This window comes from Prunus dulcis, chromosome 1 (assembly GCF_902201215.1).
Source record: "Prunus dulcis chromosome 1, ALMONDv2, whole genome shotgun sequence".
Classification (NCBI taxonomy): Eukaryota; Viridiplantae; Streptophyta; class Magnoliopsida; order Rosales; family Rosaceae; genus Prunus; species Prunus dulcis.
In genome coordinates this window covers 25,368,037-25,390,691 of record NC_047650.1, presented here as the reverse complement: position 1 = coordinate 25,390,691, position 22,655 = coordinate 25,368,037, and the positions used below count along the sequence as shown (strand labels likewise).

Here is a 22,655-nt window from a genome sequence, read left to right as displayed (position 1 = left end):
GGAAAACATTCTCGTATGCACTGCACCTCAATGAAAAATTGTAATTTTAACTTCTATACATCAATTAGTGATCTATTTCTCATTTTTGTAATCAGTCAAAAAATTAAGTGAAATCTAAGACTAATATACATACATTCTTCTTGCAATTTTGTGTTCAACTTCCTCATCTGTTGAAGTCGCCCTGTTAATCTCTTCATAAGCTTCGTTGTGTGTCTCTGTTAAATTCGTTGAAGTCCCTTTTAGATTTTACATGTTCAAAATCCATTGAATGCCCCCTCTTTTGACTAGCTCCAAGTGCTGTCTCAAGCTCCATGATACGTGCTTCAAGCCTTGACTCGATCACCTCATGCAGACGCAAACTCAGCTCCCTAGGGCACATAGCTTCTTCATGATCTGAGTCTGAAGAACTGCCAGCAGGTTCCCAATTGACCTTGTCAAGTCTCAGATCTTCCTCAACAACACCTGCTACAAAGTCAGGATCCAGCTGCAAAGAGAAACCCAATTGCCCAAATTTTATACTTCATAAAAGAAAATCATTTTCTGCCTGAGATTGTAAATTGGTAACCACAGAAACTGCTTGTTGCAAACTGTTCTTAGGCCTTTCTGCAGTATGGTTAACCAATAATACGCAGCATAATTGAAATGATTCAGGTGCATAATTACCTCCACAATATCTGGTGTTCTGCTTAAGCTATATGTGTTAACGTTTAGTTCCAAAAGCTCTAGTTCAGCTAGGAGCTCTGACTCAATTTTGCTCATAGCTTCAGCATCATCATCTACCGTCTGGTCAGTTCCCTGGAACTCAAAACCCAAATTACTGAGCTCCTTCAAGTTCAATGAATCTTTCATCTCTACCTCCTCCTCCTCCTTATGCAAATCTTGAACCAACTTCTGCGTCTGCTTCCGCGACTCATTTAACTTGTCAACTTCTCTTTTATGAGCAATAATAGTATACATTATTCCAATTGTGATTCCAATAAGGAAAAGAAGCATTCCATATTTTGAACCTGATCAAGTAAAAAATAAATTTTAAGCACAAGATAAATAGCGTCTTAAACTTTGAGCAACATGTAAAAAGCAAAGTTCATTATAACAAAAGAATAGCGTACAACCTTGTGAGTGAAACGGTCTACCAGACACCCATGTAGTTGAGCTGCTACATCTCCTCTGCCTCTGCCTCTGCCTCTGCCACCGCCGCCGGGCCTTCTCTTTCAAGCCACATTTCTTTTCAAGCTCTCTTTCCTCACTCTCCAACCACACCTCATTGAAATCAACACTTGCAAAGCCAATTACTTGCCTCCCATTGTTAACCAATAATGGCCTCATTGTCAAAACACATGGTGACGCTGATGCTGACGATGCACATGAACCATCCACATCCTCTTCCACTCTAGCATGTTCCCTGTACAACAACACCTGAGCCAAAAAGCAATTTTCTGTAGAATCCAGAGCTTTATAAGAATGCCCATTATATTTAATTCCAAGATATCTGCTTTTCTTTAGTCTATCATGAAAATAATACACAGCTTTTCCTGTCACAACAAAATCAGAAACCAATTCACCAGAAGACTCAGTCAGCTCCTCCATCTTATGCCCAGTTTTTTTCATCTCTTTTGGAGCCAAATGCTCTTCACCACCACCACTAGCAGAAGCTGAATCTATTACTGAATCACCAAGAATCTGGGATTGCCCATGAACATGAACCGATTCTGATAAACCTTCCTTGAAAAGCCATTTATGCCAACAATACTTTGCTACATAAGCAGCCTCAGTAGCTGCTGCTGCTGCTAGCACCCATAAATCCATTCCTTCTCTCCTCTCTCTCTCTCTCTCTCTCTCTCTCTCTCTCTCTCTCTCTCTCTCTCTCTCTCTCTCTCTAGTTTAATTGTACTCCTTCTAAGCAAAGCTTCTTTCTTTCATGAATTCTAGCATTCAAAACTTATAAACGAGGAGGAAATGATTGTTGGTTGGTTATAAACGAGGTGGAGATTTCATTGTCTAAGGAAAAGCAATAATAACGAATCCACAGGTTATAATACTGCTGTCTTTTTTGGTAGGAAATATATATATTTTTGGTATTAATGAGCATTGTAAAATCAGGATGCTGGTCCTGTACTCCTGTCTTATATTTTAAGTTTTTTCCATTATTTTCTTTTTAAATGTATAAAATTGGGGTTGGTGTACAATCTTTCTAATCCGTGACCTGTTTGAATACAACTTGAAGGGTTCTAAAAAAACAATTTAAAAGAAATGGTGGGCATATACAACGCAGGTATTAAATATAAAAGGAAATGTTGAAAAATACAAAAATACGGTGTATAACCAGAAATTAGATGGACTTTTGAAAGAAATGCAGAAGAAGAATATAATAGATCTTAATAAAACCATGCAGGTGCATTGAACTTCAACTACCACAGGAACGTTCAAAGCACGTCCTAATTGAATCAGTCAGGAAAAAATTTGTGGTACTTAAGACACAGAAACATTGTCACTAATAATCTTCTATATTTTATACATAGAAAGATCACGTTCCATTGTTACAAATATTTAATTCTGTTTCTGTATATCCAGATCATGAGGCCAGTGTGGTGCTTGGGCAACTATCAACAGTGCAGGCCAAGATGTCCCTATAATCTCTGGAAATTCTGAAAGAGTCATAAACCTGCCCATCCCTGCTCTTCTTGTACTCGAACAAAAGGTTCGAGTGGTCAAATGCTGTGAGTTTAACAAATCCATGATCATAGTCTTTGAAAATGCTCCATTTTGTTTGGAGAGTGGTAAAAGTTGACAGGCTTGCTCCCGCACCACCAGCAACCACATGTATTGTTCCATTCAAGCTGCCCTTGTAAGAATGCTTCTCTTCATTGGTGCAAATGTTCTGTCCCAGAGAGTCACAACAACACTTCCATCATTAGTTACTAATCTTTGAATTAGTTCCGTTAAATAACCAAATGAGGGTTGTGAACTTGTGATTGATTACTTCACTTAAATCTGTCTAAGTCTCAATGTATGTGGCTAATGAATGAGGTTCAATTTCTTAATTGCACAATGCGAAAACGTACCTGGTATATGGGGCAGGTTCTTTCATAGTTATGAACGTGGCCGTAGAGGGCAATGTCAACCTTATACTTCTGCCAGAGATTTTGGAGGCTCTCCCTCCCCATTGGTTCCTCAAATGATCCTTCTTCTGCATAAGAGATGCAAGAGGAATATCCCAGAACCCGATGTGCAAGAAAGATTAGCCACGGTTGCTTCTGCCTATCGACTGATGCTAAGCAGTGCTCAATGAATTTGTATTGCTCTGTTCCCTCTCTCCAATCATGTTCTGTGTCTGCTATGCAGAAGTGGAACATGCCATAGTCAGTTGAGTACCTGGATTAAGAAATATCATCATAAGACCATGGCGTCAAAATGAAGAGCTTATCAAATCCGATGAATTGCTAGTACAATATTCCCCTACCAAAATTTAGCTCTGGTCTCCGTGGGAACATAGAACATATTTTCAGCCAACACACCGCATTCTCCTCCTGAATCCATGTTCTCATAGAAGGAACCTGTTCCTGGCCAGTCACGTTCATGGTTTCCACTGAAAGGAAAAACTCAAAATCACCAAAATAGACAAAGATGAACTCTTGTTGAAACCAAGTTGGGTAATTGAACGATGACAAACCTTGCAATCATGTAAGGAACAGTTGATGCTATTGGCTCAATCTGTGCAGTAAACTGATCCCATTGTGAAAGGTAACCATTTGCATAACATATATCCCCAATATGGAACACAATATCAATGTTTTTCAAGTCTCGAATAAGCTGCTTTGTAGTGTTAAGAGAGCCTCTCTGGAAATTGTTATATTCATTGGAACCATCAGCTTCATCCTGCACGATGAAAGATTAGTTGGAACAAATCAGAAACTACATGAAAGTGAATGGTCTTCATACCATAAGAAGCTAACAGCATTTTGGGGTCTAAATTGCGTTGAACAAAACAGAAATTATCTAAACAAAACGTAAAAAATGATCCTAAGGGCACCAGGATTTTGTATACTACATGCACAAATGTTCCAAAAGAGTTCAAACCTTTCCCATGTCACCAAAAATGACTACACGTTGTGAGGAATTTTGGCCAGGATAAGGAGATGCTCTAAAATGATATGTCTGACTCCAAATATATGTACCATTGAACAATCTATGCCCCAGCTTGTACGTATACCTGCACAAAAATGAGCTTCATACTAACCGGTGACTTGCCATAAAATTTAACAACTGATGGTGAAACTTTTAACATTGTACTATCCAATAGTTCATTGTTGTAAATTAAACTCATGTACTTAGCAAGTTAGCAATTCACTCCTCTTTCAAGAGAATCCTATACAATTTTTAAACATACACTCTATTTGGCCACAATTCCTTCAGAAAACTAGTGTGTATGAATCCAGGGTCACGCCATCCCACTGTTCTTGCAGGTGCACCTGTGCAAAAGTTTTGAGAGGACTTAACCATGCAAATATATACCTTTGAGTCTTCATATACTCTTACGTGCTATGAACATTGAGACATGTTTGGCAGAGAAGATGAAAGACAAGCAACTGGGTTTACCATAATGAAATACTGATTTATCTTCCCTTCAGAAATTAGCCATGTCAAGAGTTTTATCATTAACTATCAATAATGAAAAATGAATTTGGTTTATCATGTTGGTTTTTCTCTTCCCCTCAAATTGTATGAGTGAATACATAATGTACTAGCATTTTGGATATGCTGACAATTAAATTATGCTTTGCCTTCAGCCAATCAACTACCCCACAGTATTTTCTTCAGAATAGAAAGAAGGTGCAAGAGAGTTACACACCACACAAGCTATTACGATCGACAGTTTGCGTCACAGCTGGGGAACGCATACTTTCTCCGCTTGCACCCCATTCAACAAATGGTTCTGCCTCATTGATCCCATATCCACTTGTCCAAGTTACAGTCATCTGAGTTTAAGTACAGAACCATATGGCTACCTTCAATAACAGTTATCTTAAATATATTTTTCTTGAACGAAATGTTAGTAGCCATAAAACCTAAGACAAGAAAAGTGACGAGAAACTTGTTCTTCGCATCTGCTATGTGCTTTGAGAATTGCAACAAGGCGAAATTGAACTTACTTCATTCCATTCTTTTCCTTGTGCTAAGCGTGGGTAAACTGGTGCATCTGGATTAGCGAAAGCTACATGATTTGACACCGCTACCACCTTTGGCTATTACACAGAAAAGAAAGAGTTAGAAAATTGCAGCATCATTAATTCGAAGGTTCTATCAGAAAAACAATTTGTACGTGACAGTACAACAAGCCAATGCATAACAACAACAAATTCTTTACTACTTGGTTTACAAGACAGACTAGTTACCGACTATGCAGAATATATAACCAAGACAATTTTTAGCGTACATTCAATAAACCACCAGAGAATAGCACGAAAGAGAAGTCCGATCTCTGGTTGATCAGCTGAAGCTTCAAGAAACCTTTTCCAGTGTCTTTGTACTCAGGAGTGGAGTAATTTGCATACTGAAACTGGAAGAGGGAACAGTTTCATGTCACTTCTGTAGCTCTTTTTACACTTGGAAGGAAAAGATAGCTAAAGAAACAATGTAGAAAAAAAAATATCATCACAGAGTAGTGCTGGATTGAACCTTAATAGGCGCAGAACACAAAAATGGAGGATAAACTCTTGGATTTTCCTCAGGGCAGGTGGAAGCACTGAAACGGATGAAGTCGAATTGCTTCCAATCAGACCAGCGACATTAAATTTAACCACAATACACAAGAACCAAGGAAAGTACTTGAAGAAAATCATTTCACAAGGTCAAAATATTGACTGAACCCAAATTTAGGAGAAAAACTTCCCTGGCACGGGGATGCCAGGGTAAGAAATCCACCTAAGTATTCCCATCCAATGAGCTCTTGACAGCTGTCACCCACACCCTCTTGCTCCTTCATCCTCCGCAATGCACATGGGCAATGCAAGAACATTTATTTACCTGAAATTAGCAGGAGAAAAGACACCAATCCAATCATCAACTGATGGGTTTTTAGAACCAAATTCCAACGTCACCCATTCTGTGTTTTCCCCCTAAAACAGTGAAAAAAAACCCATCAGCCTAAAATACATCTAAATTATGTCACCACTGTTGAACAATATGAGGCAATCAAAATCAAACTACCCTTTCAATCATGAGAGCTCAATATTGAGAAAGAGATAAAACGGGGAGGCTTACTCTTAATCCTAGTACTGTAGGAGAGGCTTGAATATAAGCAAGTTCATGAAGAGCAAAGGTTGCCTTATGAATAGAAATTCTTGAAAGAGGCTGCTCCCCATGCGAACTTGCGTTTTGAAGGGTTGCAAGAACCAGCAGAATCGCCAACCCCAGTTTTATTTCTTTCATCACACCCAGCAGCTAAATTCAATCAAGAATCTCAGAAGAAGAAATGAAAAAAGCCCAATAAGGGTTTAATTTATTTTCCTCAAAGATGCCCAGACCCAAGCAGGTATGGTTTTAACTAGAGCTGGCATTTTCTAAGGCGAAACTGGAAAACCGCAAAACCGTAAAAACCAACCGCAATTTCACCATAATGAAACTGTGATATCGGGATAACCAACTGTAATATGCGGTTATGGATGCGGTTCCGCAAATCCCAATATTGCAATATACTGCAATATCATCTATATATATCAAAATACTAGAAAATTTTCTTGGTTAATGTAAATATTAAGAATTGAAATTATTAATTAAATAAAAATAATATGATAAATTCATACTTTTTCATATTTAAAAAAATTAAAATTAAAAAAAAATTCAAATAGACATTTGGGGAGATGAGATAGCACCGAAACCAAAGATTTTTTTTTAAAACCTTTTTTTTTGCTCTTCTCCTCCCCATCTCTGTCTTTTTATCTCCCACTCTCTATTTTTTTTTTCCTCATCTTTTTCCTCCTTCTTCTATCCCTCTCTCTTTCTTTTTTGGCTTTATATCACAAATGGTCTTTGAGGTTTGTGAAATTATCACTTTTCATCTTTAACATTTTTTTGTGACACTAATGGTCTTTAAGGTACTCTTCACACATGAAAATGGTCCCTGCTATTAGCTTCTGTCAAATTGCTGACGTGACACATGTATGAAGCCCACACACCCAATAGTATAAAGCCACGTGACTTTAAATAAAATAAAATAAATTTTAAAACTTAAAATTCATAAATAAAATTTTTTAAAAAGAATTAATTTTTGTCGAAAATAAAAACCCAGATACAAATACGGGATGCGACGAATTAATTATTGAAGGAGGAGGGCTTGGCTGAAGAATTAATTATTAAAGAGAGAACATTCCATTGCCCTGGATTGGTTAAGAGGAGATCATCAAAATAAATGGAGGTTGAAGAAGAAAATCCTTTGGTGGGTATGCAGGAGGGGTTTTTTAAGGTTGAGGGATAGCTGTAGTGACAGGACTCACTTCGGAATTTTTCGAAAACTGAAGCGGACCCCGTCTTTGTTCCGACATCATCCCGATGCCGAGCCCACTTACTAAAAACCGAGACTCTCTACCAAAATTTTGGCAGAGTCTCCTCTGTAAATTAAGCAAACCCAACAAAAATTTCAACCTGCAACATACATAAAATAATCCCAACCAGCAGCATGCTTTTATAATACAACCAAAACACACTAAATGGCCTCCGGCCTCACAGGTAAAATCTCCATGGGCGATAACAGAGCATCTACTGAATTTAGTTTACAAGAACAATTGAGTAGAAGAAATACTCAGATCCTAACTAGGAAAGTTCACAGTTCAAGCCTCGTACACCACTTGCACGCTTCCTGGAGCGACTACTGGCTGGGAGGCGCAAAACAGAAAACATGTGAGTGGACAAAAACAAGATTTGGAGTTAAAACAATATAGTACCCCCACCATATAAAAGTAATGCTCAAGACATGCAAATTCATAATTCATAATTTAATTACTCAAAATATATTTCATTAAAACTCTTTAAAAACACAAATCATTTCATCCATAAACCACATCCCCACAATCTTGCTACTCCTACCAAACCATTGATATATATATATATATATATATATATATATAACTATACAATATACTCATTACACCACCTAGGTACCGGGGAAACAATCCAACCGGGGGATCGTTTAACTAGCCCGCAGGATTTCCAGGTGCTATCCTTCGTCTAGGGATGAGCGGTCCAACCGAGGGACGAAACTTCATAGCTCACACACCGGAACATCCAACGCCATGTGTAGCTCCAATACTAAGTCATACGGGGGTAGATTGGATCATCACACACCGGAACATCCAACGACATGGGTGATGATCCCAAACAATATACAGAGTCTTTCCATACGCCGGAACATCCAACGCCGCATATGGAAAGTGTCTCACACGCCGGAACATCCAACGCCGCGTGTGAGACTGATAACCTATTCTTCCCATACGCCAGAACATCCAACGCCACTTGTGGGAAGTCTAATAACTGGGGAAGGTACTTACATAATGTAATCATACCACTTCTCTCAACAACCCCTCATATTCAAGTTCTTCCACAACTCACCTCCACAATCCAAGTATCTCGCCTATAGAGAAAATATATATAACTTAACCAAAATCCATATAAAATATACTCTGGATACCCAAATATGCCAAATTCACAATATATTGCCAAAGCGCTATACAAACATCAAATTCAACCCATGAATATAATATATTCAATAAACCATTAAAAACATTATGCATAAATCTTTCATCAATAAAATCATGCATATGATTGAAAACAAAGTCCACTCACAAATATTCTCACACTGCCTGACCACGAGAGGGTCCTGTCTGCTGAGTACTTGCAGTTGGAGCACCTATTTCGAGATACGAACCCTTAATTAATATAAAATTACTTCGAAGTGGAAATCACAAATTAAATACTTAAATCCCCAAATCCCCAGTATGTGTACGTTGAAAGAGGTATCCTAAGGTCCGATTACAGGTTTAGGAATCGCTCACGATTGTACGGTTATCGCTAACCCACAAACTTTGCATTATTGAATCGGAAGATCCGGGGCTCCAATTCATGATCCGTGAAGTCCTACACGGTCCTAGGCATACCTAGAACAACATATTTTAATTGGGAAAAGATATAACGGTCAGAACCTATCGAACCCGGATAACGCACAATATGCGAAAATCCGATTGATAGTCAAACGACGTCCAAATTGAGATCCGCGAAATCTTATGCACTCGTGACAACCTAAGGATCTCATCGGGTTAAATTACAACTTCACCAGCCTCGCCCATGAGCCGCCACAAGCTCCGGCAGAGCGTGGGTGTGTAGAGTAAATTCCGATGACGGAAAAACTCCACATCCGAGCTCACCCTTCCTATCCTAGCTTCTACTCAAGGTTAGGATCACTTCATTCAACTACGGGGAGGTCCAATTCGGACGACAACTGACCGGAATTTCACTTTGAAATCCGGTCAAAACCTAGGTTTTCAAATCGATTTTCTAGACAACAAATCGATCGAAACCTATGCAACAGTCAGCTAGAACTCGGAAAATGGATGAGAAACCATACCTCACCCGTCGGAATTGGTGGCCGGAGGAGAGAGATCGAGCGACTGAAAATTCGTACGAAAACCGTCCTGAAATTCGTATTTTTTGGCTGCTTAGCGGCGGCTAACTGCTGAAGGTGGACTGGGGAAAGTCGGCGAGGTCTGGTCGGATGTTTTGGGTCCGGTCTCGAGGCTGGCCGTGGCCTGTGATGGTGGTTGCGTAATTGCAGTCGAGGGAGGGGGACGACGACGCGAGAGAGAGAGAGAGAGAGAGAGAGAGAGAGAGAGAGAGAGAGAAGTGAGGTAGAAAGTGAAAAATCAGATTTTTACTCTAACTCTTTTGGAAATAATTACAAGTTTGCCACTGAATTATTTTTCATCGCCAAATCTTCGTTACAACTCTGATTCAAGCCTACCGCGTGTCTACGAATTTGTCTCAGTACTACCTACCCAAAAATACTAGTCGTGGTCCCAAAATCCTTTCGGATAAGAAAATGACCAATTTACCCCTACCCCAATGGTAAATTCGTAATTTCATTTTAAATAAATTAAAATATAAATTAAATTTGAAGTCGGGGTGTTACATGTAGGGGTTCCCTCCCCCCCCCCCCCCCCCCAAAAAAAAATCTTAATTATTTTATAATTATTTTAATGAATTTTAAGTTTTAAAATCTTTAAAATATATTTTATTTTATTTAAAATCATGTGACTTTATACCATTGGGGATGTGTGAGCTCCACACATGTGTCACGTCAACAATTTAACAAAAAATTTGACAGAAGCTAACGGTAGGGACCATTTTGATGTGTGGAGGGTAACCTTAAGGACCGTTAGTGTCACAAAAAAAGTAAAAGACAATAGGTGATAATTTCACAAACCTTAAGAACCATTTGTGATAAAAAGCTTTCTTTTGGCTTTTTCCTCCTCTCTCTCTCTCTCTCTCTCTCTCTCTCTCTCTCTTCCCTTCTTCTTCTCTCCGTCCCTCTTTCTTTTTTTTCCTTTTTTCCTCTCTCCGTCTGACAAGCTTTTTGGAATTTCTTCTTCTTTCTCTTTCCCTCTTCGACTTTGTTTTCTTATTTCTCCCTCTCTTCGATCTGCGATTTCTTTTTTTCATTCTCTTTCTCTATCATCTCTCTCCCTCTTTCTCAGTCAATCGGTGGATTCCGCATTTTTTGCGAACATTGACCGGAGCTGTAGTTCCACCGAATCACGATTAACTGTAACTATGCGGACGGTAGCGTCCCAAATAATGAAATACCTTAATGTCTCAGGCGGTTTGCGATTCCCGAACCACATCCACCCCTAGTTTTTACAATATAGGGAGGAAACCAAGGTAAACTATTTTTATCAGCACCAAGAGCAAAAGCAAGGCAGTCAGGCCCAATCCAAAGCTTAAACAAAGCTCAAACAAGAACTTTCAGTGATGCTCTACCAACTACCATGCCTTTTCTTTCTCCACTTGAGATTAATTAACAAAAAGACAGAATTTGTTAGTATGAAATTTGTATTGTAATTTCCTAGACTCTAGCATAGGTGAAATTGGCACAATTCATTCAATCTCATACTTCCGAGGCATGACTTGACCGATATGAGAAACTGATTTCAGGTAAATCATGACACAATCATGCATTCATTATAGGATTCCTAGTTGGAGTTTTTGCACTCAAGTATTTCTATGTTAATCTTATTTTTAATAGAATTATATTTTATCTCTTGAGATTACCTTCCTAATTGGACTCTATGTTGTTTTAAAGTTAAAATATCTTTTATCTAAAACTTGGCAAGCACTTCCTAGTTGTTTTATTGCTTTCATCTTGCTGTATATTGGTTCCTTTTATAAAAAGATGTTATTGGATGGTATCTGGGATACCATGCATAAAGCTGGCGTAAGTGATAGAATCAAAACATATATCCATAATTGAACATTATTTGATCTCCATGTTTTGACGTCTTTCACCAAGAGTTCATATTGGACGAAATTTGATTGTGATGATTGAATAGGATTGGTGGACTCTTGTGCTTCCCTCTGATGAGAGAGAACACGGTTTTGCATAAAAGAGGTGTGCCTCTCTTTTCACAAAGATAGTTTTCCCATATTTTGTTTGAGCATCTAAAATTCTTAAGAAAGCTACTGTGCATATATTTGAGATAAATTATCAAGTATTCCATGTTTACTTGGTGATTTATCAAACACTTTAATCATTCATATTGCATTCATATGCATGTCGGTGACTCATACGGTTGAGGGCACCAAGACCGTGGTGGCGGTTTTCCTCCGGCGAGCTTGAAGCAATCGTGACTAGTATTACGTTCAACATAAGGAGTGTCGAAGATTATCCCGTGATAGAAGTTGAGTTACGAAGAAGTTGGTAAACATTATCTAGAATGTGTCTAGGATAAGTGTGTGAGTACTTCTTGTAATCATCGTTCTATAGTGGATTTGTGTTGGACTGAGGAGTCCCATGGATTTTCCCCAGAGATGGGGTTTTACCACGTAAAATAATTTTCTGCGTGTTCTTTTATTTTATGCTCAGCATGTGTTAGGATTGATAAGCCATATCAATCCTGCTACCGAAGTTTATTTTTATTTATTCGATTATAATCTTAAATTAGCCTATTCACCATCCTCTAGACATTTTTAGTCATCCTACAAGTATTATCAAAATTCGTAATAATGTTGTTTGAACCCAAAATTCTATTATTTGTTCATCATCATTGGGTTCAAATATTCAAAATTCGCAACGTCTTTAAAAACTACAGACTTCAACCTAATCAACACTTGATCTTAAATTGAATTCTCAGTTTAAACCAATCTCACTCTCAAAGATCATCACAACTCCTGTGATCATCTTCTTTATTGCTCTGCCAAAATACTTAGTATGATTCACTTGCATCACTGCTAATATTTCCCAAACAGCCAAAACATTCAAATTGGATGAAAACATCTACAGCTTTCATTCCTATTTAGTGTAATTGTATTATATTAAGATAAATGATTTTGCGTCTTCATTCATTTTCTGTTGTATTAGAATTAAGAAATTTTCATTTCCAAGTATTCGTTTATTTGCTTTTAGAAAGCAATTTATTTCAGTATTTATTTTAGATTCTATCAAGGGCATACAAGGTTTATCCGACTAGACCAGCCCGATTCAGGGTTTTCTTCTTGCCTGATAAACAAAACTTTGCCGGATCAAGGGTTTTCTTCTTGACCGATCAAAATATATACTGCCCGATAAAGGGTAATTAAAGTTTGATTAATACTATCACACCTCATATCAGCATAAACGAGCCTACCGTTTAAGGTTCTTTGTGCTCGATCAAGCACATTAAGCCCGATCAAGGAATTCTTTCACCAAAATATGGTTTTTTCTGTTTGACTAGGTATGCCATGTGCCTATCATACCATCAACGCACAAGTGAAAGAATATTGAAGTCATCTTAATTGAGGCATAGAAAAAAATTAATCCAAGCTAGTACCCCACTTGGAGCACAATAGTTTGATTAGAAGTCGAGATAAGTGCAAACCCAACACACAATTGTGCAAATACACATATTTCTATTGGGCCGCTTTCAATTCCAATAGTGGCATGCCTACGCAATCCAACAACTCAGAACTAAGAGAAGCAGCCTGATTTTCACTCTCCAGCAGGGAGCCGGGCCAGTTCCTCTCGTTCAAGCTCAATCCGACTTTCAATTGGATCACTTGGAGGCTCACTCACTCACTGCCAAAACTAGCGGTGCCAGCCTACTGACACACTCGGGGGGCATTGGTGTTGCACAGTCTACACCCCTGGCGGAAAAAGACATCAACAATGTGGAAGAAGAGAAGATTTAGTTTGCAGTTCAATGGGAGAGTGATGCAGCTGTAGATGATGGGTTTGTGAGTTCCAATGATAGCAACAACTATGGAATCTAAAGAAGATCCGACCGTGCTCCCATTTAAAGGCTTTTCAGCAAACAATGCTCTGCCTTTACAATTTTAACTTCACCCTTCAAAATAAAAACTGGGCAAAATTTGTCGCTGTTAGGTTTTGATGCGCACTGAACGACATCATATTGCATGAAGAACGACAAGTCGAATAAAGTCGGGACCGTAGAATTGATCCAACGGTCTAATTGCTAGGCATTCCAAACCTCCTGTTTTAGTTGGGTTTTCCCATTATAAAAAAAGCAATTAAAATATCATTTTGAATGGAAGGACATGATGATGAACTGAAAGCGAGCCCCACCAGCACATGATCATTATTTTTTTAGTAAATTTAGGTTTTACTTACAAAAAAAAACTTTCACTTTTGAAAAAAATCAAAATTTTTCTAAAAAAACAGAAAAACCCATCAACTTTCAAACCAAAGAAGACATGCAAATGCAAGGATTCTTTGGGAAATCTAGAAATAAATAAGGGCATTTTTGTTCATTTTAGCTTCTTTTAAAAATATTTCTCTCCTTTAGCCTTTTCCAAAATGTCCCTTTTTTTTTTTTTTTTTTCTTTCTCTCTCTCTCGTTTCATTTCATATTCAAAAGTCAAGATGCTAGTGTTGTACTTGGGCAACTATCTACAGCGCAGGCTAAGATGTCCCTGTAATCTCTGGATATTCTGAAAGAGTCGTAAACCTTTCCATCCCTGCTCTTCTTGTACTCGAACAACAGGTTTGAGCGATCAAATGCTGTAAGTTTGACAAACCCATAATCGTAGTCCTTAACGATACTCCATTTTGTTTGAACGGGAGCAAAAGTTGCAAGGCTTGCTCCTCCACCACCAGCAACCACATGTATTGTCCCATTCAAGCTACCCTTATAATAGTGCTTCTCCTTATTGATGCAGATATTCTGCAGAAGGAAATAAAAGACATTTCAATTTTAAGTTAAAGGTATATGGATTCAATATCTTGGCTGCAAACTCAATTGGTCATGAAGTATAAGTTTTCAAATCATGTCAAGGAGTATGTAGCACAATATGAAATTTACAATGCATAAAATTTGTGGTTTACCTGGTAAATGGGGCATGTCCTTTCGTAATTGTGCACATGACCATATACTGCAATGTCAACCTTGTACTTCTGCCATAGTTTCTGAAGGCTCTCCCTCCCCATTGGCTCCTCAAAGGAACCTTCAGCCACATAAAAGCTCGCAGAAGAATAACCGAGCACCCGATGTGCCAGAAATATCAGCCATGGTTGCTTTTGTCTATCAACTGATGCTAGGCAGTTCTCAATGAACTTGTATTGCTCTGTTCCCTCTCTCCAATCATGTTCTGTGTCGGCAATGCAGAATCGGAACATGCCATAGTCAGTTGAATACCTGGAAACAGAAACTAACAACGTTCAAGAATAGTTCCTAGACCTTTCAACAGGTTGTCCTGGAATTGTTCCATACCAGAATTTAGCCCTGTTTTCAGCAGGGACATAAAACATGGTCTGTGCTAAGACACCACATTCCCCGCCTGAATCTGTGGTCCCATAAAATGATCCCGTGCCTGGCCAGTCACGCTCATGATTACCACTGGAAGAACAAATCATATATCAGCTCATAAGACCAAGTGAGGAAAATTACATTTCAAACAAGCCGTGCAAGTGTATTGTGTGACAAACCTTGCAATCATGTAAGGAACAGCAGATGCTATTGGCTCAACCTGTGCGGTGAATTGGTCCCACTGTGAAATGTATCCATTTGCATAACATATATCTCCAATGTGGAAGACAATATCAATGTTCTTTAAGTCTTGGACAAGTTGCTTAGTAGTGTTGAGAGAGCCACGCTGGAAATTATTATATTCATTGGATCCATCAGCTTCATCCTGCAAGGTATAACATTAAACAAAGTACTTAAGAAACAGCGTGTAAGTTTGTTGAGTTGATTGTGTTAAAATTTAACAAAAAATTGGACAGACATATTCAAACTTAAACATGAAGCAGCAAAACATTCAAGTAAACAAAAATTCGAGTAATTGGTATGCAATTAAATAAATAAATAAAAACCAGTCCCTTATTCCTCATAGGCTACTTCACAAATCAGCGAAATATTTCTCAAGTGTGATAATATGATAAATTGGGAAAAAGAACTAATAACATGTTTATTCAATATCCTGTAAAATTGTTTACTTCAGGCATGCACATGGGCATATCAAAAAACAGGGGTGCAGCATTCTGTGTGGACAGTTTTTAAAGAGAGTCCAAACCTTTCCCATGTCACCAAATATGACAACACGTTGAACAGAATTTTGACCAGGATAAGGAGACGCTCTGAACTGGTATTCTTGACTCAAAATAGATGAGTCATTTGACAATCTGTGCCCTACCTTGTAGGTGTACCTGCATAATTATCAAGAATCGTGTACATGAACAGCTGACATTTTAATATATTACATGTACTGTTAATCTAATAATACAGTAAAAAAGTCATACATTACTTACTGACATGTCATCTCTATATATTCCTGGCTGAATATATGTTGTTCAAAGCATAAACCCTTTATATCTATCCTAGTATGCTTTTACAAGTTGAATAGTATTTAAACGTTGGACATTAAAGTGAATTACACTGATTGATTTATTCAATAGATAAAGAAATGAAGCTTAGAAGACAGAACCCACACTAAATGTTTCAAATCTATACAAAATCAAAAGAGAAACAGTGTCTGCCAGAAGAAAATGTAGCATACACTGTGTTAGGCCACAGTTCCTTCAGAAAAGCAGTGTGTATAAATCCAGGATCTCGCCATCCCACTGTCCTTGCTGGTGCACCTGTGTATATAGTATATACATGGTTAAGGTGAATCATGTCTTAAATAATTAACATATATGACAACTTCTACAAGTTTTATCAACTAGACAAAATAACAGATAAAAAGAAATCTTAGCAATAGCAACCACTTTCACTACTCATAACAAACCTTAGTCATCATGTACGGAGAAAATTGCAGTTATTTTTCCTCTTATTTGATATATATTTCAGTTTTCAACTTTAATGTGATTTCTTGATATATATGCGTTTTAAATTAGCACATGATTTTGCATGCAAATTAACTTCTGAGACATCAGTGGTTTCGTAGTCAAGATAATGCACTTTCAGCCAACCCCTGACATATATTACAAAGATAGGTTCGCATGTGCAAAGAAAAGTAAACACACCACACAAGCTGTTGCGATCGAAATTCAACGTCCCAGCCGGGGATCTCACAAGTTCTCCTTTTGAACCCCATTCAACAAAAGGGGTAGCTTCCGTGATATCATATCCACTTGTCCATGTTACAGTCATCTAAATATCAAGTCAGACAAGTTATTTACTTGAGAAATAGATGAAAACAAGCTTTTTGACAAAGGACAACATTTTGATTGAAAGAAAAAGAAGTGAAATATGGGGGAAAAAAACATTGCAACATAATATTCTGTACATAAACAGAAAATTTCCAAGAAGAAAGTGTACTTACTTCATTCCATAGTTTCCCTTGTGCTAAGCGTGGATAAACTGGAGCTTTTGGATTTTTGAATGCAATTTTATTTGATACTGCCACCAGCTTTGGCTATTTTACAACCAAAAAAAAAAGAAGATATAAATAGATTGAAGCAGGGGACAATTACATAGATAGCGAAAATAAGTAGTTAGTAGAATAACTTTTTGAATTTTCTTAAGAAATCTCCTAAACCAACGCCCAAAGGTCAATTTTGTCCTCTAATTAGAAAATTGAATGTAAGAAAAAGTATGAAGGAGAAGATAACAACCATTGGTTCTCTCAAATTTCAAAAATGTAAGAACATATAGTAGTATTCACATAAAATTCCAGTTATAAAAGAGTCAAAAGAATAGCATACGTTTGATAAGCCACCAGAGAATAATGCAAAAGAGAAGTCTGATCTCTGGTTAATCAACTGTAGTTTCAAAAAGCCTTTCCCAGTATCTTTGTACCTGGCACTAGTGTAATTCGCATACTGGTACTGCAAAAATGAGAAAAGAAAGTATAACAGATTAAATATATCTCTATCCCCTTCAATGTTAAACATGCTTGGAAGCCATGTAAAAAGTAGCAATGGAAAAGCAGCCACTGTGGTGCTAACCTTTATAGGTGCTGAACACAAAAATGGAGCGGAAGTGCTTGGAGTTTCTGGAGGGCAGGTCGAAGCACTGCAAATTCAGACAAATCCTTTCAATTCAATCAATGTTATTTAGTATACCAAAGATCAAGAAACACAAAAGCAAAATTATCAGAGAAAAAAAACATGCTAGAGCTTCCATCAGTTGACTTGAGCCAAAGAAAGTTCATTTACTGACCTGAAATTGGCAGGAGAAAATACTCCAATCCAATCATCAATTGAAGGGTTTGGAGAACTGAAGTCCAATGTCACCCATTCTGAATATTGCCCCTAAATTAACGAGTTAGGAGAAAGTACATCAGTACCAAAAACACACACCAAGTGATCAAAAGTATAAATTTTCAACCAAAAAACAAATCAATTGTTTGAAGTGGCATTCAGTCTCCAAATGAATAATACTTAAAGACCATAATTTCAATGACAACATGTTGATTTGCTAGATATAAGGGCCGATTTTTAATGAGAAGCTCCAAACAGGGTGATTAAGAAGTTCACCTTCAGTCCAAGAATTGTAGGGGAGGCTTTAACATAAGCATGGGCATGAAGGGCAGATACTGCCTTGTGAACAGCAATTTTCGACAAAGGCTGATCTCCATGAGACCTCACTTCTTGAAGAGTTGCAAGAACCGCTGCGATTGCCAAGAAGAAATATCGCAACTTTCTCATCCTCCTGCCCCCTAAAACCAAGTCCAAAGAAAATTACGGAAAATCCATTGTCTAAATTCACCATCTCCAAAAGATAAAACCAAACACCAAAAGAAATTTTTTTACTTTTCTAACTTTACAAAATGAAAATCTTATAGGCTAGAAAATCGTAAACAGTTAGCTGAAAAAAACTCAAAAAAGCAAATGGGTATTGAAATTCCAGCAACAAGAAAACAAACGAAGCAGGATTTAGAACCGACCTGTTGAAAAAATAGTAAATTGAAGCCTGAAGCTAAAGAGATAGGTACTAATGATGTGTAGTGTATTTTACTTATCGGAGGGTCCAGGCCTTTTTAAAAGATTGCTGCAAGCAAGGACTTTGCGAATATTTGAAAGAAGATTCGATCGCAATCCAGATTTACATGGCAAGTCAAACATTCAATTGCTTTAAAAATCCCCGGGCTTTTATAGCCGTTAGGCCATCCTCAAGGGGTAAACCCAAATTTCCCTCCTATAAAATACAATAAATTATGTATTCACTGTACTTACATAAAAGTCACTTTTGGTCCCTGTAGTTTGACACTTCAATCATTTTCGACCCTATAATTTCGATTCTGTCAATTTTGACCATGTAGTTTCGTATTTGTATCAATTCAAGGACAAGTTAGTATTCGTGTCAATTTCTTTGACGATAAGGGGCAATTTCGTCAACCCAAAATCCTTGAGCATAAAAGCGTGTCTGAAACTCCCCTAATTACATATTAGGGCTTGAAATTGGTCATCTGGATTTATAGTTCTTCAAAAATTGGGATTAGTGGTTGAATTTCGAGCCTTAATATGAAATTGGGAGAATTTCATACAAGCTTTTACGCTCCAGGGTTTTGAGTTGACGAAATTGTCCCTTGCATCATTAAAGAAATTGACAATAATACTAACATGTCCTTGAATTGCTACAAATACGAACTACAATGGTAAAATTGACGAAATTTAAACTACATGGTCAAAAGTCGTTGAAGTGTCAAACTACAGAGACCAAAAGTGACATTGACCTAGTTTTTTCCTCTAGACTCAAAATTTGAGTCCATAAATTTATTAATTTGTTTAAAAATAGTTAGTTTCTAACTTTTTTTTGTCGTTAATTTTTCTTGATATCACTTTTGTCTTCGTGATTTAAGTTTCTAATTATTTTAACTGAAAAGGATTGAAATTCCAAAACATAACGTTATTTATGACTTGTTTCCATTTTATTTTTTTTTGGTTTATTTATGACTAGTTTACATGATTTTTTGTAGTCAGATTTTAAAAAAAAGTTCTGCAAATGCAGAACATCAGCAATGTTTAAAAATAAAAAAAAGGAACATCAACAACGTTTTAAAAATAAAAAATAAAAAGAACATCAGCAACGTTTCTAAATATTTTTTAAAAAAAAATGGGATGATGCCTTATGTTTTCTTTAATATTTATAAACGTTGCTGATGTTCCTTATTTTGACAAATTTCGATGATATTTCATATTTTTCAGACACCGGAAAAAAAAAAAAAAAAAAAAAAAAACAGTTCAGTTATCTCTTCACGCAGGCTTGCTTCTAGTTTTCTTTGTGGGCTCCATAATTTTGCCCGGACTGGAATGTCAGGCCTAATTTGGCCTGATCTTGGGCAAAAACCCAAATTATCTGTTTGGCCTGCTCTCATTGGAGGATTCATTCTATAGTGAGAGAATGTTATATCTCTTAACTGTTGGATCATGTTAACTAATTTGATCTTTTAACCGTTGGATCATGTTAACCAATTTGATCCAACGACTAACCAATTTAATCCAACAATTAATAAATAGGGTCTCATAGAATTCTTGTCCATTGGAGATGAGCAGTGGAGCCATATATAAGGCCCTTCGCTATAGAATTCTTGCCCATTGGAGATGAGCAGTGGAGCTAAGCTAGTCATTCTATAGTGAGAGCCCTTAGATGATGCCATATATCTTAGTTGTTGAATCAAATTGGTTAGTTTAATCCGACAATTAAGAGATATTGCCTCATCTAATGACCTTAGATAAGGCCGTCACTATAGAATTTCGCAAGCTAAGTGATAATGATGTGGTCTAACTACACTATTTACTTGCTTTTCCTTCTGCGCTGAAATGGGCTTCTGGGGTTTCAAAAGCTTCTTTCTTGGGCTCGAAGCAAAGAAAGAAAAAAATCATGGGGTTTTGCAAAATCCTAAAACACATATATATAAGTCACAAGTCAAAAATATGTATTGTTCTTGCGAAAGTTGAAGTCAAACGAGCTTGAAGCCGCTAGGTAGGTATTTTCAACATATATAAATCTCATGTTCATGCTCTTTTTGTATATGTGTTCCCTAATAAATCCATTGTGTAAACCGTTTATCCTCCACGTATCTTGTATAGCCTGAACTTGGATTGAGGCTAGGGCCTATACTAGATCTCCTAGGTTGAGATGCTCTGTCACACCCCGGACCGGCTCCGCCGTAGCAGGATATTGTCCGCTTTGGGCCTGGCTACATTCTCACCAGCCCGCACGGTTTTGTTTCTGGGAGCTCACGAAGCAACTTCCCAGGGTGGTCACCAATCCTGGGATTGCTCCAGCCTCCAACTCGCTTAACTTTGGAGTTCCTACGAACCCAAAGCCAGTGAGCTCCCAAAAGGCCTCCCACTATTTTGATGCGAGGTGTGCCATATAAGGCACATCGCCCCCTCTCCGTTTGGTCGATGTGGGATCTCACGATCCACCCCCTTTAAGGGATCCGACGTCCTCGTCGGCACACTCGCACCACACGGCAGAGTGGCTCTGATACCAAACTGTCACACCCCGGACCGGCTCCGCCGTAGCGCGATATTGTCCGCTTTGGGCCTGGCTACATTCTCACCAGCCCGCATGGTTTTGTTTCTGGGAGCTCACGAAGCAACTTCCCAGGGTGGTCACCCATCATGGGATTGCTCCAGCCTCCAACTCGCTTAACTTCGGAGTTCCTACGAACCCGAAGCCAGTGAGCTCCCAAAAGGCCTCCCACTATTTGGATGCGAGGTGTGCCATATAAGGCACATCACCCCCTCTCCGTTTGGTCGATGTGGGATCTCACATGCTCTTCGGAAGAGACCTGCACACTTCGACAGCTATTAGAATAGGAGTGAACTGGGGTTTTGTCCCAGTTGAACTCCCTCCGATGGTAAAGTCAGATGTGGTTTTGAGATGGAGAGAAAATGGATGTAGGGTTTGTAATATGAGAATACTTATTATCTTTGTCCAGAGTTGGGTGAGGGGTATTTATAAGGGGAGAAGGAGAGGCAAAGATATTCTTGAGGAGATCTTTATCTTCCTTCCTTCTGGTGGGACTGGGTCACATTAAATGACTTGTCCTGATAACCATGTTGTCTGACAGAGATCAGGTGGCGAAGTGACACGTGGCTTTGGATGGGAAGTACATTAATTGGTCTCTTTCCATCGCTAGGTTGTTGATCAGATCGGTGGAGTGATTGACTTAACAGGGGTCTGATCACGCCTGCATATAATCAATGTGCCTCTAGTAGTACACGGCACCACAGTGATAAGGTCAATGATCGACTACCCGAGCAGAGTTTCGCATTTATCCTATCAGGTTTCGACTGGGGAGCTTCTTGTCGATACCTAGGGTATTACATATGATTGGGTCGGTACAAAGGTGACCCAGCCTACCATAGCCACGTGGTGTCTTCTAATAGACTCAGCTCGCAGTGGTGGTATGAGCTATTAACACATGGCATGCAGCAGAGTAATATTAAAAGAAGAAATAATATAAATATATGGCAATGGCGACAGTGGCACCACCACCCGTGAGACACACAGGTCCCATGATGAAAGCCTGCAAAGCTTGGTTTGGAGGAACCCCAAGATCGAAAGATTAGAATAACACTCTTCTCCAAGAATGTCAAAATCCTCGAGAAGGGTAAGGTTTAATCTCTCCACATTTATATTATCTACTTAGTTATGTATTTTGATTTAATTTTGTATGATAATGAATATTGCTGTTAATTTGGGTTTTTCTTTTCTTTTTGCTGTAATGTTAATTAGTGTGTGGGTATCTGATAAAGAGCGCTAAAGAAAAGAAACTTAGAATTAAAGGTCCAGTCCGCATGCCTACTAAGGTTCTTCATCACTACTAGCAAGTCCCCTTTTGGAGAAGGTACGTTTTAAATCTTATCATCTATATATATAAAGCAAAAGGCAGAGAATGGTGAAACATTCAAAATACCAGAAAATACCCTTGGTTAATGCAAACATTAAGAATTCAAATTATTAATTAAATAAGGATAATACAGTAAATTCATATTTTTT

At 38.0% G+C, this 22,655-nt stretch overlaps 3 protein-coding genes across 5 annotated transcripts; all 3 read right to left on the bottom strand.

Annotated features, from left to right (window-relative positions):
- Positions 1-193: 193 nt before the first annotated feature.
- On the bottom strand, positions 194-1,806 carry LOC117617241. Its single transcript, XM_034346542.1, has 3 exons — positions 1,113-1,806; positions 664-1,007; positions 194-484 (listed from the first exon to the last, which is right to left on the bottom strand). Exons 1-3 carry the CDS (start codon positions 1,804-1,806, stop codon positions 194-196), a joined length of 1,329 nt encoding a protein of 442 aa, XP_034202433.1.
- A 545-nt stretch (positions 1,807-2,351) lies between these two features.
- On the bottom strand, positions 2,352-6,676 carry LOC117613365 (probable inactive purple acid phosphatase 1). 3 transcript variants are annotated; one of them, XM_034341976.1, is made up of 12 exons: positions 6,262-6,676; positions 6,025-6,116; positions 5,677-5,743; positions 5,435-5,557; positions 5,151-5,243; positions 4,850-4,976; positions 4,388-4,469; positions 4,078-4,210; positions 3,671-3,876; positions 3,461-3,586; positions 3,063-3,372; positions 2,352-2,878 (listed from the first exon to the last, which is right to left on the bottom strand). In XM_034341976.1, the coding sequence occupies exons 1-12, from the start codon at positions 6,427-6,429 to the stop codon at positions 2,573-2,575; spliced, it is 1,833 nt and encodes a 610-aa protein (XP_034197867.1). In that variant the 5' UTR covers positions 6,430-6,676; the 3' UTR covers positions 2,352-2,572. The 3 variants fall into 3 exon arrangements, with proteins under 3 accessions (XP_034197867.1, XP_034197877.1, XP_034197872.1); XM_034341986.1 differs by lacking the exon at positions 6,025-6,116 and adding an exon at positions 5,923-6,024 and having other exon boundaries at positions 2,372-2,878; positions 6,262-6,361; XM_034341981.1 differs by having other exon boundaries at positions 2,372-2,878; positions 5,923-6,116; positions 6,262-6,284.
- A 7,310-nt stretch (positions 6,677-13,986) lies between these two features.
- On the bottom strand, positions 13,987-18,726 carry LOC117637526 (probable inactive purple acid phosphatase 1). The gene is made up of 13 exons (XM_034372436.1): positions 18,586-18,726; positions 18,176-18,357; positions 17,859-17,950; positions 17,645-17,711; positions 17,402-17,524; positions 17,020-17,112; positions 16,721-16,847; positions 16,252-16,333; positions 15,769-15,901; positions 15,182-15,387; positions 14,967-15,092; positions 14,582-14,891; positions 13,987-14,420 (listed from the first exon to the last, which is right to left on the bottom strand). The coding sequence occupies exons 2-13, from the start codon at positions 18,344-18,346 to the stop codon at positions 14,115-14,117; spliced, it is 1,836 nt and encodes a 611-aa protein (XP_034228327.1). The 5' UTR covers positions 18,347-18,357; positions 18,586-18,726; the 3' UTR covers positions 13,987-14,114.
- Between the last annotated feature and the right edge of the window lie 3,929 nt (positions 18,727-22,655).

What these genes read in the sequence shown, in the direction of transcription:
- LOC117617241 (XM_034346542.1), bottom strand. Translation starts at nt 1,806, where the DNA reads ATGGATTTATGGGTGCTAGCAGCAGCAGCAGCTACTGAGGCTGCTTAT. An exon ending in TAGACCGTTTCACTCACAAG is followed by an intron (nt 1,008 to 1,112) that starts GTTGTACGCTAT and finishes TTACTTGATCAG; the next exon opens with GTTCAAAATATGGAATGCTT. An exon ending in GAACACCAGATATTGTGGAG is followed by an intron (nt 485 to 663) that starts GTAATTATGCAC and finishes TTCTCTTTGCAG; the next exon opens with CTGGATCCTGACTTTGTAGC.
- LOC117613365 (XM_034341976.1), bottom strand. Translation starts at nt 6,429, where the DNA reads ATGAAAGAAATAAAACTGGGGTTGGCGATTCTGCTGGTTCTTGCAACC. An exon ending in GAGACCAGAGCTAAATTTTG is followed by an intron (nt 3,373 to 3,460) that starts GTAGGGGAATAT and finishes TTCTTAATCCAG; the next exon opens with GTACTCAACTGACTATGGCA. An exon ending in GAACCTGCCCCATATACCAG is followed by an intron (nt 2,879 to 3,062) that starts GTACGTTTTCGC and finishes TCTCTGGGACAG; the next exon opens with AACATTTGCACCAATGAAGA.
- LOC117637526 (XM_034372436.1), bottom strand. Translation starts at nt 18,346, where the DNA reads ATGAGAAAGTTGCGATATTTCTTCTTGGCAATCGCAGCGGTTCTTGCA. An exon ending in GAAAACAGGGCTAAATTCTG is followed by an intron (nt 14,892 to 14,966) that starts GTATGGAACAAT and finishes TTCTGTTTCCAG; the next exon opens with GTATTCAACTGACTATGGCA. An exon ending in GGACATGCCCCATTTACCAG is followed by an intron (nt 14,421 to 14,581) that starts GTAAACCACAAA and finishes TTCCTTCTGCAG; the next exon opens with AATATCTGCATCAATAAGGA.